The sequence below is a fragment of the Silene latifolia genome, chromosome 5, assembly GCF_048544455.1.
Source record: "Silene latifolia isolate original U9 population chromosome 5, ASM4854445v1, whole genome shotgun sequence".
Taxonomy (NCBI): Eukaryota; Viridiplantae; Streptophyta; class Magnoliopsida; order Caryophyllales; family Caryophyllaceae; genus Silene; species Silene latifolia.
The window spans coordinates 89,035,781-89,051,007 of record NC_133530.1 but is presented as its reverse complement, the minus strand read 5'-3'; the positions used below and the strand labels follow the sequence as shown (position 1 = coordinate 89,051,007).

General features: G+C 37.2%; 2 protein-coding genes across 2 annotated transcripts; both read left to right on the top strand.

Annotated features, from left to right (window-relative positions):
- Window positions 1-5,869: 5,869 nt before the first annotated feature.
- On the top strand, window positions 5,870-10,774 carry LOC141657823 (phospholipase A1-Igamma3, chloroplastic-like). Its single transcript, XM_074465168.1, has 2 exons — window positions 5,870-8,828; window positions 9,365-10,774. Exons 1-2 carry the CDS (start codon window positions 8,341-8,343, stop codon window positions 10,431-10,433), a joined length of 1,557 nt encoding a protein of 518 aa, XP_074321269.1. The 5' UTR covers window positions 5,870-8,340; the 3' UTR covers window positions 10,434-10,774.
- Window positions 10,775-13,772: 2,998 nt separating this feature from the next.
- Window positions 13,773-14,936, top strand: LOC141655731 (uncharacterized). The gene has a single exon (XM_074462795.1). The coding sequence runs from the start codon at window positions 13,773-13,775 to the stop codon at window positions 14,934-14,936; it is 1,164 nt and encodes a 387-aa protein (XP_074318896.1).
- Window positions 14,937-15,227: the final 291 nt, after the last annotated feature.

The following is a 15,227-nucleotide window of genomic DNA, read 5'->3' as shown; positions in this document are numbered from 1 at the left end:
TTTCAAGGTGATTGTCTCACACTTCGACTAATTTGACTTGTGATTTATCTGGCAGCTAAGTTACATCATGCATTTATGGTCTCTTTCTGTTAACTTTAACCTCAATACGTGATCTGCTAAATTGCCAATGATGCTCGGCTGTTCGTGTGACATTATTCAAGACATACAATTGGAATAAGTAATGCTCTAAACGAAGAGTTTTTGGTGGTTTTGAAATTTTTGCATCTTCATGATGTTGAGTGAGAGTGTTAGACTATTGTGTTAATGTTCTGTGTAGCAAGTCTTCCATAAAACAATCTTACTGTGTGATTAACCTAAATCCTTGTAAGTATCTAATCTCTCTTAATTATAAACTTCCTCCATCTCATAGGTAGTTTATGTTTCCATTTTTGGATCTTTCCCATAATCGTAGAAGTGACGTAATTAAAAAATAAAAAGTACCATGAATCCCATTTGATTTTGCTTGTTTTTTTGTAACTCCGTCTCGAAAACAAATATAAAGAACCAAATGGAATAGTGGAGAAATTATGGATTGGTATCAAAGTTAGACATTCTCATACACGAATATATGTTGTGTTTGTATCCATAAAAAAATGATTCTTGGGTGCATAGGTGACGCAAGGAGAACTAGCATCAGTCCGATTAGAGATGTCAAACGAGCTATGTTGATAGTGTTCTGGTCGGGTCATTTTGGGATACACACTAATTGGGTCATTTGGGGGATTAACCAGATTGGGTCAGGTCATTTTCGGATGCACACTTATTGGGTTATTTTGGGGATTAACCAGTTCGGGTTGGATCATTTTCAGGTCGGGTTAGTTTGGGTCATTGTTTGATTTGTTTTGGTATCAAACTGGTCAGATTGGGTCATTTAGGATTGGACACAGTCAGTTCTTCCAGATTAAAGTGAGAGCTCTCTGGGATGCGAGTACAAATCGCAACAGACAAGATTTGTAATTCTTAAACAAATCTTTAGCTTTGTTTATTGTTAACCTCTACAATATTCCCCCCAAACTCCTGCAATTATATTTTCGGTCTCTCAGCTGTAATTTGGATTGGTTGAGTCTTTTATGTCGTAGTCTTTTAAAATGCCGACAGCGGACAGCCTCAGCTGTAAATAATCCTATTGTTTCCCTGTAGTCTAGACAATTGTTTCGTTTCAATTGGCATGGCAAATTCTGGGATCCAGCCCTTAACTTAGAAGATTATTGACTGAAAATAGTGTTAGTTGATTGAATAGTTGCGCCAAATTAATCAGAAAATCCTGTTGAATGCTTGCAGTGGTAAATAGTCGTCTGAACATTGATACTAAGTTTCCAAAGGAGCAACTGTTCCATGGAAGTTTTTAGTAGCAGCTAGTTTTAATGGTAATCTACAACAAGGGATTTTCACATGTTTCAAATGGCTGTGAAATAAGTTTCTTGATTGTATATTGCCATGAATGAAGGGCTGTAGTTTCGGAAAAAGGTGTCAAGTTTGAATCCTACAGCAGCATGTTACTTAACTTTTGTTACAGTGTATTAGGTTTTTTTTTTTTTTTTTTTCTGAGTTCCTGACTGGAAAATCTTCTTTGCGTTGTAGTTAATTTTCACTGGGTGGTAGTGCTCATATAGTCAGGCACTCAGGCACGATGGTGATCATCAAGAATATGGATTCACGACTAATGGTTCACAATGGCTTGCTGATTGCTAAGAAGCAATAGCTCGTGAAGATGAAATCGTTTGATCGGTCAAGCAATGAGAACCTTTCATTTTCAAGGTGATTACACTTCAACTAAGTTGACTTGTGATTATCTGGCGACTAAATTACATAATGTATTTATGTGTTCTTTGTGTTAACTCCTGTGTTAGTATGTACAATTCGAAATCAGCTTTACCCTCGATATGTGATCTGCCAACTTGCCTATGATGTTTGGTTGTTCATGTGACATTATTCAGGACATACGATTGAAATAAGTAGTGCTTTGAATGAAGTGTTTTTGGTGGTTTAGAAATTATGTTGAGTGAGAGTGAGACTATTTTGTTGTGTAGCAAAGTCTTTTTATAAAACAATCTTACCGTGAGATTAACCTAAATCTTTCAAATTTTTAATCTCTCTTTTAATTATAAACTTCCTCCATTCCCATGGATGATTTATGTTTTTATTTTTGGATCGTTCCCTTAAGTTGTTTACTTTTCTATTATAGGCAAGTTTGTTTACCAAAAATGTTCTGCCCATGACCACCCCATGTTGGCAAGTGGTCGTATTTTAGTCACAAGGATGTAGAAGTGATTTTATGTCAAAAAAATACCATGAATTCCATTTGCATTTGCTTGTTCTATAACTCTGTTCCAAAAACACATAAACTAGCAAATGGAATAGTGGGAGTAGTTATTTGGATTGATATTACAGACTTACGGTTAGATGGTCTCAACATGAATATGTGTTGTGTTCCTATCCATAAAAATGATTCTTGGGCGCAGAGGCGAAACAAGGATAGCTAGCATCGGTGGAATTAGACATGACAAACGAGTCACGCGGATAGTATCAGTTATGCATTTATTCGATCATTTTTGGGTATTGATCAGTTCAGTTGGGTAATTTTCATGTCGGGCTATTCGTGTAAGTTGGGCCATAATTTTTTTTTTTTTTTTGGTTTCAAATAAGTACTTTTTAGTCAGATTGGATCATTTAGGATCGGGTCCAGTCAGTTTTTCCAGTTTAAGTGAGAGATCTACTTATGCTATCTAGGATGCGAGTACGAATCCCAGCAGACACAATTTGTATTTCTGGAACAAATCTTTAGCTTTGTTTATCGTTAACCTCTACAATATTGCCCCCAAACTTGAACAATTGTATTTTCGCCCCCTCGGCTTTAATTTGGATTGGTTGAGTCTATTGGTTTTGTAGTTTTTCAAAATGCCGACAGGCTCACCTGTAAATAATCCTATTGTTACCCTGTACACCTGTAATTCTGAGAATTGTTTCATTTCAATTGCCCTGGCAAATTCTGGGATTTAGCCCTTAACTTACAAGATTATTGCCTGGAAATTGTGTTAGTTGGCTGAGTAGTTACGTCAAATTAATCAGGAAATGCTGTTGAATGCTTGCACCGAAAGAGTCTTTTGAGCTTTAAAACTTGTTTTCATACTACTGAACCACTCTTATTTATCTGCAAGTCAAGGTAACTGAACGAAGTCCGGTGTTACTTGAACTTTCTGTGAAATGATACATGAGGTTAGTTTTTGTGTTAGGATTGGTTGATTGTATGCCTATAATCTGAATTCCTCCATTCAAATATAATTTATTCTTGGGTCTAAACCATTGATCCCCTGCTCATTATTCATATAGAATTTGCACAGAACAGAATATCTGCAATAAGTTGGATGTCAAATTGTTCTCGCGAAGTGTCTCTCATTTTGTTTCTTCTATTAATCTTTCCATTAACTTGAGGCGGAGGACTTTTTGACTGCAAAGTGCAAATGGTCTGATGAGATAAACACTAGTCTGTATCTGTTGGAGGCACCTTTAGGTTTTTAGCTTAGGTGCCCATTTCTTGCTAGTTAGTTTTGTCACTATTTCTTTCTGGAGCGAGAATTTACATTGTTTGTTTCTTTTTCTTCTCCCCTTAGGATCAGTACCTTTTATTGCCCTAGTCATGGTAACACGGCACAGTGTCTACTTTGCGATATTAAAACATGTGTGTGGAGGACTAATACACAACGAACTTATCGAGTTATGACACATGTGTGGATCACCAACACCTTCAAAGATTTTGGAGAATAATACTGGAGAGCCCACAATTAGAGTGGCCATCTCAATTGTGATGTTGTCATTTTCATGAGGCTGAAATGACAGGAAAAGGGCTGCTGTGGGTCATGCACTCATGTTCAGTATGAAGAAATTCCACTCTTTCACGTCATCATACATTCCCACAAGTTTAATCAGTTGGCCACAACTTTTTTATACATCAACTAAGCATAAAAGTAGATTAACATTGACACTTGATGTGGTTTTGCTTAATAATGCCTCAGAGATTGTCGATATAGGAAACATCTAGTTTCGATAAGTTGGGATAGTTATTGATTTCCTTTTGAAACTAACCATGGAAAAGTCCTTATCTGCTGTCTCTTTGCATGAATTTGAAATGTGTGGGCTTCTCCACTTATTATTGTACTGCCTTGGGAGATGTACGACAGCCTCACAGCCATACCTAAATGTAAGGTAAGATGTCTCTACTCTCTACCCGAGTACCTTGAAAGATATTTAACATCGGTTGAGTAATTATGTAATTTCATGCTCTTCTATAGTAGGCTACAATGCTACATTGCGAAAACTTAATTGTAAGGGTTTATTCTAAAAGTTTCGGTTTTCGGAGAAGATGAATAATAATTCATCTGTAGGCCTTCTAAGATTGAGGTGCGCGTGTTACACCAACTGTTCTAACCTTGACCCCTCCATAGTAAATTACGAGTAGATTTTAGTAAACTAAGGGTCTGCATTGTCCATCAGATAGAACTACTGTACTATCTTCAGCCACATATAGGACTTCATTGCTTTTAATTCAATAGTTAAGATATAAATCATTTCCATGGCTACTATCAACTCACTGTGTATGTCAATTTTTTAAATTGATTGACACCAAATTGCTTTTATCGCTAGCGTGGATGCTTATTAACTTGCTCATTTTGTCTATATATATTATATGCTAATGCTTTTTGCTTAATTTGCCTTGAAGGACTTGTTAATTCCGTGGTTTTTATTTGATTGTACGCATTTACATATGCAATATATTCTGATAAGAACTCCGGATGACAGTAGAACTAATGGAGTAGAGATCATAATATGATATCACATTCTATCTCGTATCCTTGAACTTTTTGCCTAATCGTAAGCTACTCCCCCTGTTATGGTGAATTGTTATCTTTTTTCATTTTTGGGTGAGTCTGTCAATAATTATATATTTTCAGTTTGGTGAATTTTTGATTGAACAAGACTAGTGCAAGTGGATGAAATAATATAAACAATTGATCTATATCACATTCTATCTCGTATCCTTGAACTTTGTGCCTAAAGCAATAGACAACTATTGATCGGGACAGAGGTAGTATAACCTTAGACGGGTTCCATAAGATAATTATTCATCATATGGTGTAGTTTACTTGTAATATAAGTTCCTCGCTCGATGTTTTAAGATAAGCACTCTTAAAATGGTGGTAGTTTATTCCTGTCCTGTTTTTCAATAATAGATTCAGCAAGTATATTGATACGTGAGAACCTATATTAAATCACAAAATGCAACACTGTACCATAAACTCTTTTTTTAGGCTTTCCATGAGCGCAGTTAGAGGCATCAACCACGTTATATTTTTGTTGGTCCATGTTGTCCTGATTATTTTAGAGTAGAGAGAATTTATAAATTTTAATGATGAAGCACGGTTCAAGTTCTAACTAGGGTTGCAACATCAATCATAGCTATATTTCTAATCATAATAAAAAATTCGAAAAAAAAAAGTTATTGTGTGTATTTTTCTCCTCAAAAATCTCGCCCATGCCATGGCGCGATCGGCTTGTGCTTAGCTCTGTCAATGGAATATTTTCTAGCTACAGAGGAAAATAATTGAAAAAAGAAATATTGATCAGAAACGCAACTTACCTGCATTGGTTATATTGAAGTATTATGTCTAAATCCTTCCCGTAATCCTGTCTTTTATCATTTAACCATAGAAAAGTACAACTTTGCTCATGACTGTGACCATTCGATGTTGGTTGGTCCATGTTGTCTGGTTTGAATCTTAACTTAACAGTTTACCCATTTTCTATTGACCATTCAATGCATCTTTGGTTGTCTTCACATAGTATGTTTACTGAGATTTCTGTCTCGTGCACATTATATCACATTATTTCTTGGGTCATACACTCATACTCCTAGCATTTAGATCGATTGATAGTAGTTGTTCTTGCTTAACCAGACTTCGCAGGTCTTAGGTTCAAAACCCTGATTATTGCCTTTGTCATGTCCGACTCAAATATAGACTAAATACGATATTTTACAGTTCACATTAACCACAAAAAATATTTCTTGGATCATATTTTTCACATTTTCCTCCCTAAACAAGATTGAGTGTCTTGCTTTATTTTGGTTGCCAGTGTAGGGATGAGAAGTTTTGGCTGCTTTCATTCTGTTGTCCCTTGATTACATTACACTTGTACTCTTTTCTATTGCAGATGAATCGCGGTGATGCCTTATATGAACTGCCAAATTCTACTATCGTGTTCTAAATTGCCACATTTCGCGCATAAGGTGCACGTTTATTTTTTCTCTTGTACTTTTCAAACATCATCCCCCTGCATTCCCCTCCCTCTAACTGATGGCGAAGTTTGCTAGGAGTGTAACCAATATTGTTTTAGATTTGTGCCTAAGTGCAGAGTATCAAATAGAATTCATAAGGGAAGCTGATGAATTACGCCATATTAAAGAGTCGAAGTAATGTAGAGTATACATGCTAGTATGCTATAATTGAATGAGAAAATCCAGTTGTGCACACACAAATTAAGGATCCTCTCCATTTTCTTGCGAAGTCCATTTCCTCTACTAACATCAATTTTATTTATTATTCGTCACTCCAAATCATCATTCTTTACTTGAAAGTGCGATTGTTAAATCGTTTTTGAGTTAAAATTTAAACTGTTGAGAGGAAATGGAGAATGGAGGAAATGGAGAGGATCCAAATTACACCAGTTAAGGACGTTTATTTTAACCAAGAAGTTGGTATTTTTAGGCAGGGCCAAGTAGTTAGGCTAAATTCGGCATTTTATATTAAGGCTATACTTAATCTTGGAGCAGTAGCATCGGTTTAAGCGACAAACAATGTGATTTTTTAGGAAATTAATTTCTGGTACACCAGAAAAATTGATGGGAGGAAATATAGAGAGGCATTGTCACCTAATTATTTAGGGCACAAGTAACCTTATTTATAATATACCGAGTATAAAGTTTAAATTTTTATTCTCTTATTAATTCATAATCAAATAAAAAGGAAAGTCGACGCTTACTGATTACTTTATTAGAACTTTAAAATTCCTTCTACAAATTCTGAGACTGCTTACAGATTAAAATGAATATTTCCCTGTACAAATTATTCAAGTTTTGTTGTGGTTGCTTACTTGCACTTTTCTTGATACTTGCTTGGAGTGAGATGACTGATAATTGGTAGCAAGATCAAATGATAGCTAGATGAAACTTGTTGGTAATGAAAGGATAAGAAATAGGTGATGTTGAACTATCACACATCACCTTATTCTAGGGGCGGAGCTAGAAATATAATTTTTGTGGTAGCAAACTTTTTCTCATAGTTTAATATCTTTGTTAAGGCCTCATGTTCAGAGATTTAAGTAGCAGAAATCGAAACTTTTAACTATTTTTTTTCCGAATTTGGGTGGAGACTGGGGAGTCCTACCCTTTGCTACTATGTAGCTTCCCCTGCCTTAGAGGGTAGTCGATATACAGTTGTACTGATCTTCAAATCTTTACAAGATACTCATATTTCGGTTATGACGTTGTTGATAATATACCGTGATTACGTCGTTTACGAGAGAATTAGTAATTGTCAAACAAGTGACCTGGCTTTCTAACTTAAGTACCAATGATGCATCAAACAAGAAGTCTTCTTTTAATTAGTCTAAACTTAAGGGCTACTTTTAGTTATCTCCATTTGGACTAATGCATTTTTTTGTTTGTGGTTATAAGCAAAAGACTTTTTTTTGTTCTCATGTATCAACCCTTTTCTTCCACAACTTCTTATATAAGACGGCCTTACACAAGAATTTATGTAAACGGAATTTTGATACCTGTTTTTATAGTTTTTGTAATCATTTTTTGTTTGGGACCCGTTTTATCCTATATTACTATAAAACCGCCTTACACACGAATACAAGACCCATTGTCATTTTTCTTACTTTTCAATCATGTTTGAAGTTCGCTTCACGTGAATCTTTAGTCTCTAGGAAATCCTCTACCAATTACATACTTTTACTTGTCATTTTCTATGCCCGTGTAACACATTGTTTCTAAATTCCAAAAATTCCAATATAGCATTATTGATCTTTAACTCGGTAGAAGAAATTTCTCCGTTGCAGTTATGCCACTGTTGTTTCCCTTCATAATCCTTCCAAGTATTTTTCAGTATATATATTTAGGAGCCCTACGTAGCATACTTACCACATACACCATCTTTTCTCTCTTTTTTTCTCCATCATAATAAATCAATAAACCAACACAAATACATAATCTTTTGTTATATATAGACTTATAGGATATACGTTTGCTTGCTTTTCTACTTGCATTTAAATCTCTTTTCCATGGCTTCCTTACTCTTCTCTCCAAATGTTACTAATAGCTTATCATTAGACCCTAATCATCAATTTCTTCTTCAACCATGGAAACTTGACAAAACCCTTCTTACTAGACCTTACTTTTCCAAAGCGAAAAAAATGATTACAAGTGCATTAATGCAGGACTTACAAACTGTCGTAACTGAAACAGTGGAGAGCGTGAGAGAACTAAGCGGGTTTGAGAAGGAGCACAAGCTCGAGGACCCTGAAGAAGATCCTAGGCTTTTGCGAGAAATATGGAAGGAGATACAAGGGTGCGGTGACTGGGAAGGGCTATTAGACCCCATGAACTCTCATCTTAGACGAGAAATTATCCGGTATGGGGAGTTTGCTCAATCTTCTTATGACTCGTTCGATTTTGATCCTCACTCTAAGTACTGTGGTTCTTGCAAATATTCCATTGCTGATTTCTTTGAAAGGATGGATATGGTGCACTATGGCTATCGTATGTGCCGGTATGTGCTCTCAAAACTCTTGTTTTTTTATTTGGATCCGATGATTCAGTACGAAGTACTTCGTATATAATATTGAGAACGGAAGAAGTCACTTCTTTACTCACATACTCCACCTAACTAGCACCATAATTTGAACATGTTTTGTTTTTCTCCTCGTGTGAATTTAATTAAACTCATAAAGCCAAAATCGATCTGGGCCGTTTCCCTCTCGACTTTGGATCTTAGCACCCAAAAAGAAAACGCACACAAAATCCATGGAAAAGAACTCGAACCAAGCACACAAAATCCATGGAAAAGAAAAAATAACCATGTTTTAGTCTTATTAAAGATTTCATTCTAATCTGAGCGAAGATTAATGAGGGTGGTCCAAATATTCTCCTTTATTTATGAAACTATATTTTTCGGTTTAGTACTGCTCAACGACTTTACTAGCTAAGTTAGATGAGAATTGTGAATTATAAAATTTATGTTGGATGCTGTGCATCTGATATATGTATATACATCCGAGTATCTGACATTTTTCTTGATGTATGTAGATACCTCTATGCGACCTCAAACATAAATCTAGAGAAGTTCTTTCAAAGGTCAAACAGCATAAGGAGCATATGGAGCCCTCATGCCAATTGGATGGGATATGTGGCAGTGGCGGATGATGAAGAGGAGATTAAAAGACTTGGACGCCGGGACATACTAATCGTTTGGCGAGGTACAGTTACTTACCTAGAGTGGATCCATGACCTTAAGAACATTCTCCAACCCGCCCATTTCAGAGACAACCCACATGTTCAAATTGAATCCGGGTTTTATGATTTATACACCACAAAAGAAGAAAATTGCAAGTTCTGCTCCTTTTCGGCTAGGGAACAAGTCTTAGCTGAAATCAAACGACTTGTCGAGCAATTCAAAGGTGAAGAGCTTAGTATAACAGTCACTGGGCATAGTTTAGGAGGAGCTCTTGCTCTCTTAAGTGCCTATGACATAGCCGAAATGAGACTCAACGTCGTTCATGATGAGTCTTTTAAGCCGAAGAAGATACCTGTCTCAGTGATTACCTATGGGAGTCCTCGAGTTGGAAACCTTAAGTTTAAGGAAAGATGTGACGAGCTTGGTGTTAAGCAACTTAGAGTCGTCAATGTCCACGACAAGGTCCCTACCATGCCCGGCCTTATTGCCAATGAAAAGAACAAATTACAAAAATACCTAGAGGACACGGTTCATTTCCCATGGAGTTATGCTCATGTAGGGACGGAACTTGCTCTGGACCATTCACACTCTCCTTTTCTTAAGCCGAATACAGACGTGGCGAGTGCCCACAACCTTGAGGCACTCTTGCATTTAGTAGATGGTTATCATGGAAAAGGCCGGAAATTTAGGTTGGTGACTAAGAGGGATATTGCTCTTGTTAATAAAGACTCGAATATGTTGAAGAGTGAGTATGGTGTTCCTCCGAAGTGGAGGCAAGACCATAACAAAGGGATGGTGAGGAATAGTGAAGGCCGTTGGGTCATGCCAGATCGGGCTAGGGTCGAAGCTCATCCTCCCGACACTGCCCATCATTTTGCTCAGGCTATGAAGATTGCCTATGATCCATTGTATGATGTCTAATTATCCATTGTATGTAATCCATATAGTAAATATTTGTGTCATTGTGTGTATATAGTTTCTTCCTACGTTAGGTCATAGGCAATGTTAATTCGATCCTTCACTTCAGCCGTCTGACACCACAAAACACTTCGATACTTAAGGGATCACGACACTCGTCCATGTATACTCCATGTACAAGATGATGGGCGCGATATTATATAACTATCTAGTTCATGTCACTATGATTCGCTTTCAAGCGTTTGCTGCGGTATGGTGTCGGATGCTGTAAGTGACTGTACTGTAACTTTTAATTTTATGGACATAAACTAAAGTATCAAAGTGTCGTGTCGAACCTAGTGACATTGATTGTGTTTTTTTTTTTTAATAATTTTTGCAGTGCCTAGAAGAGGTTCCTGCGCATAGCAAGATAAGAAAATTCAAATGTACATAACATTTCCCTTGCAATAATAAAGACGTTTCTAGTCGTTTTATTCAAGAGTATTGATCTTGTGGTTCTCTTGCTAAGTACGCCGCTTGTCTCTGTTAATTGTTGTCCTTTAGTTTTTGCACAAAGATTAAGGAAAGAAGAGGGGGGCAATTACTAATGAGAAGTGGACAAATTGAGTGTGAATGATCAAATGGTTCATCAAGTTCATTCTTAAAATAGAAATGACAACAATTGACTGAGACACCCCAATATGAAAAAAAGACAACAAATAACCGGACCAGAGGGAGTAATTTTTTTGTTGCAATTATGTTATTTCAGTTTTTTTTAACGTATGCCCTTATACTCACATGAATTTATCATCATAAATTGAATTGATATCTCATTTTTACCATATTCAGTGATATATCATCATAATGAATAATGACAAGCAAAGGGGTAGATTTAGATAATGATGTTTGTATGTATGGTAGTAAATTAAGCAAAATTTGTAGTGAAGTACTTGTAGATGATAATTGGCATTATTTAGACTTAATAGCTTTGAGTGAGATGCTGATATGAAAGCAACCCTCTCTCTGTCTTTTGTTCTTTGTTGGGAACAGCCTCCTGTATATCCTGTGCATATAATTGTTTTATCTAAATCAACCAAATATAGCATTTCTTCACTTAATCTGTACGGAATGCTTATTATAGATATTGGCCTGGTAAACGGGTTATTCAGGTTGGTTTGGTTCCGAATTGGGTTAAATCAGTTCAGTTTAAATCGGTTCACTTTAGTTTTAGTTTCAGTTCGATTTCGATCGGATTCATTTCAGTTAGCTACTTTAATCAGTTTGTGCTATTTCGAGTCGGTGCAGATCAATATCAATTCAATATATTATGTACGCAACACTTGATTATTATTGAATATTGATACTACGCAAAATCTTATAAAGGTGTTTGTGAGAGGTCTTATATAAAGCTGTTATATATGTTCTTGGTCGCTTAATGAGGTTCACAGTCAGTCCCCCTCATAGCTTAAATGTTATGGAGGGTATCAATAATCAATATAATATCAGTAGGTCTCCCTTGCGACGGGTCGGATATTGCGACGGGTAATATGTGAGTGGAAATGGGTAGAGGGACAAGTGTGGTAAGACTCCACCCCACGTGTCTTTGTCTCTCACCCTTATGGGTTTTTTGTGAGACGATATGGTATCCGTCGCAAGTTTGCGACGGGTACCCTCCGTCATAAGGGAGATTTTGTGATATAATATAGAGGAAAATGAAGTTTTGAAAAATATGTGGAATTTTGGTTCAAAAACCAACAGAAAAAAAAAATCTTCTTTTTTGTTGAAAACTACTTATCACCTCGATGAATTTTGTAATTTTACAATGAAGTCTTGTTACGAGTATCATTCATGCCTTTCAAATTCAATGTATCCAAATATGTTTTTATCAATCGTCAATCGCTAGTTAGTTATTGATTCTTTCACGAAATGTAGTATTCTCTTCGTCTCAGTCAGTCATTTGTTTATTTTTTATATTTTTTTTTATAAAAGTGGTTATTTTAATGGGGACTGATTTATATCGACGACGTTTTAGTAAATATCGACGACGTTTTTCATAAAAAAGACGATGAATGCCCTTTTGACTTTATCTCTCTAAAAAAAATTCTCTCAAATTCAACTAAATAAAAAACAAAAAACAACAACAACAACAACAACAATTAACAATATGTCGGATCTCGATTCAACGGTATGTAAACAACTTAATCATTTGCTTAATTTTTCAATTTTTTTTTTGCGCATCGTTCATTCTATTCGATAGTTGAATTAATTGACGTATTAACTTAATAGTAGCGAATGTTAGAATTTGTTGCGTAATCTGAAAAATGTCCCCCGAAAGATAAACCATGGCCAAAGTTGGAAACCAACGTTCAGACCACGGTCCAAACGTTGGAAACCAACGTTTGCCACGGACCAAACATTGATTTCCAACGTTTGGCCATGGTCCAACATTGGATTTCAACGTTTGGCCATGGTCCAACGTTGGATTTCAATGTTTGGCCGTGGTCAAACGTTGGAATTCAATGTTTGGCCGTGGTCAAACGTTGGATTTCGTTGTTTGGCCGTGGTCAAATGTTGATTTTCATTGTTTGGCCGCGGATTAAAGTTGGTTTTCGTTGTTCGTCCGCGGTTGATCGATGGAAAGTAATGTTTTGCCGCGGTCGTTTATTGAGTCTCGTTGGAATTCAATGTTTTAGGCATGAATTACTCGTTTTTACATGTTTTTCTTTCGTTTTACGCAACTTATGTTGTTTATTAAGCCTTTTTATTGTCTTACTATAGTCCTTATTGCTTGTAACAGGAATCGTGGGAGGATTTTGGCGAGAATCCAATTGATTACAACCCGTTGTTCGAGACTACTATAGATTTCGAAACGCGTGACGATGCTTTCAATTGGGCCTTAAAATCGCATTCGAGAATGGGTTTGCTTTGGTTAAAGCAAATAACGGAGCTAAAAATAGGAAAAAGAACGGGTTGTTGGCAAGTTATTTTCGGTGTAAAAGACATGGTAAACCAAAAGAATCGGACGATCTTGAAAAGCCAAGGAGGTCGCAGAAGTGTTCATGCAAGTTTCGTATTCGTGCCGTTCAAAATTTCGTGTCTAAAAATGATAAAGAGACGGTGGTGTGGAACATTCTAACCTCCGAGGGTGGTGGACTACACAACCACAACGTAGCCGTTTATAAGGACGGGGATCGGCACTTTGCGGGATTGGACGCGGAAGAGAAGGCATATGTTAGGCAACAAACATTGGCCGGGGTTCAACCGAGGGATATTAAAAATGGTCTTCATTTGAGATCCCCCGATAAACCTCAACCGTCAAGCACTCAACTGTATAATGAAACAAGGAAAATTAAGAAAGAAGAAATGGGTGAAAGAAACACCGCTCAGCAAATGTTGGCTCTAGCGGTGGCAGCGAAATACGTCCACTTCTACGAGATTGATTCCGAGGAGTCAAAAGCGTTGACTCACATTTTCATGGCTCATCCTGAAGCGATTAAGTTGTTCCGGGCTTATCCTTATGTGGTCCTCATGGATTCGACTTATAAAACCAACATTTACCAGAATCCACTCATTGAGATGGTTGGTGTGACACCCACGGGATCGTCCTTTTTAATTGCATGTGCGATGATTCCTTCCGAGTCTGACGTGAATTACAAGTGGCTGTTGAGAAAGTTAGCTGCGATTTTAGATGCCACCGGAGTTGCGTCCCCTGCTGTATTTGTCACCGACCGGGAATTGGGTTTGATCAGCGCTCTTGAGCAAGTATTTCCCCGGGCTGAGCATTTGTTGTGTAGATGGCATGTGAACAAAGCCGTCAATGCAAAAGCCTTGACAACATTCAAAACTGAAAGTATGAGGAAATTTGTCATCTCAAATGATGAAGATGGTTGGTTTAGGGTGATCAATTCAACCACCGAGGAATCGTTTCAGCGTGCGTGGCGGTGTTTCCAACAAAGTGGCCACAAATGGAGGATTATGTACGGACAACTTGGGGTCAACACGCAGGGAAGTTCGTTTTATGCTATACAAACGAGGTCTTACATTTTGGTAACACGGCAACTTCCCGTGTTGAGTCAAAGACATTCTCTATTGAAGGCTTGGTTGAAGTCAAAGCATCTCACACTTGACTCCATGTGGTCCCGTATCCACGGCATGCTTGAAAGTCAACACTCGAAGATTAAGAAAGAACTCGAAGATGAAATGAGCAAACCTAGGAGAACATCTCGTACTTTCTCCTTATTGCAAGGAAACGTGTCTACTAAGGCCATAGAGTTAATGGAGAAAGAACTTACTAGAGGCCTTGGTTTGGGTATCGGATTGAATGATCGATGCCGACACGTGATGCGAACGACTCATGGATTACCTTGTGCATGCAATTTGGTATCTTTGCACGGAAAAGGTAGGAGGGTCCATCTCGAGGATATTCATGTCTTTTGGAAGACATTGGTGTATGATATTCCTCAACAAATGCCGAAAAATGACGGTGATTTATGGGATGAATTAGCGAATGATATGAGGCACGAGTGACCGGTTAAACTAAGGGCGGCCATAGACTTGTTGCGTGATTTCCAGCACCCGGAGGACCAAGAGATTTTGCCACCCCCTATTAATGAGCACCCGAAAGGTCGTCCAAGAGGTTCAACCACTAGAAACAGGTCGGGTTTTGAGCATGCAGAAAGGAAGTTCGGGACACCAAGTACTCACTGTTCAACAAATGCAGAGGTTCAACAAAGAATTGGTGATTTCGAATCAGGAACTCCCGGTGCTCCTTTGGTAAGGAACTTTACCATTGGCTTTATATCAACATGGGTCAAATGG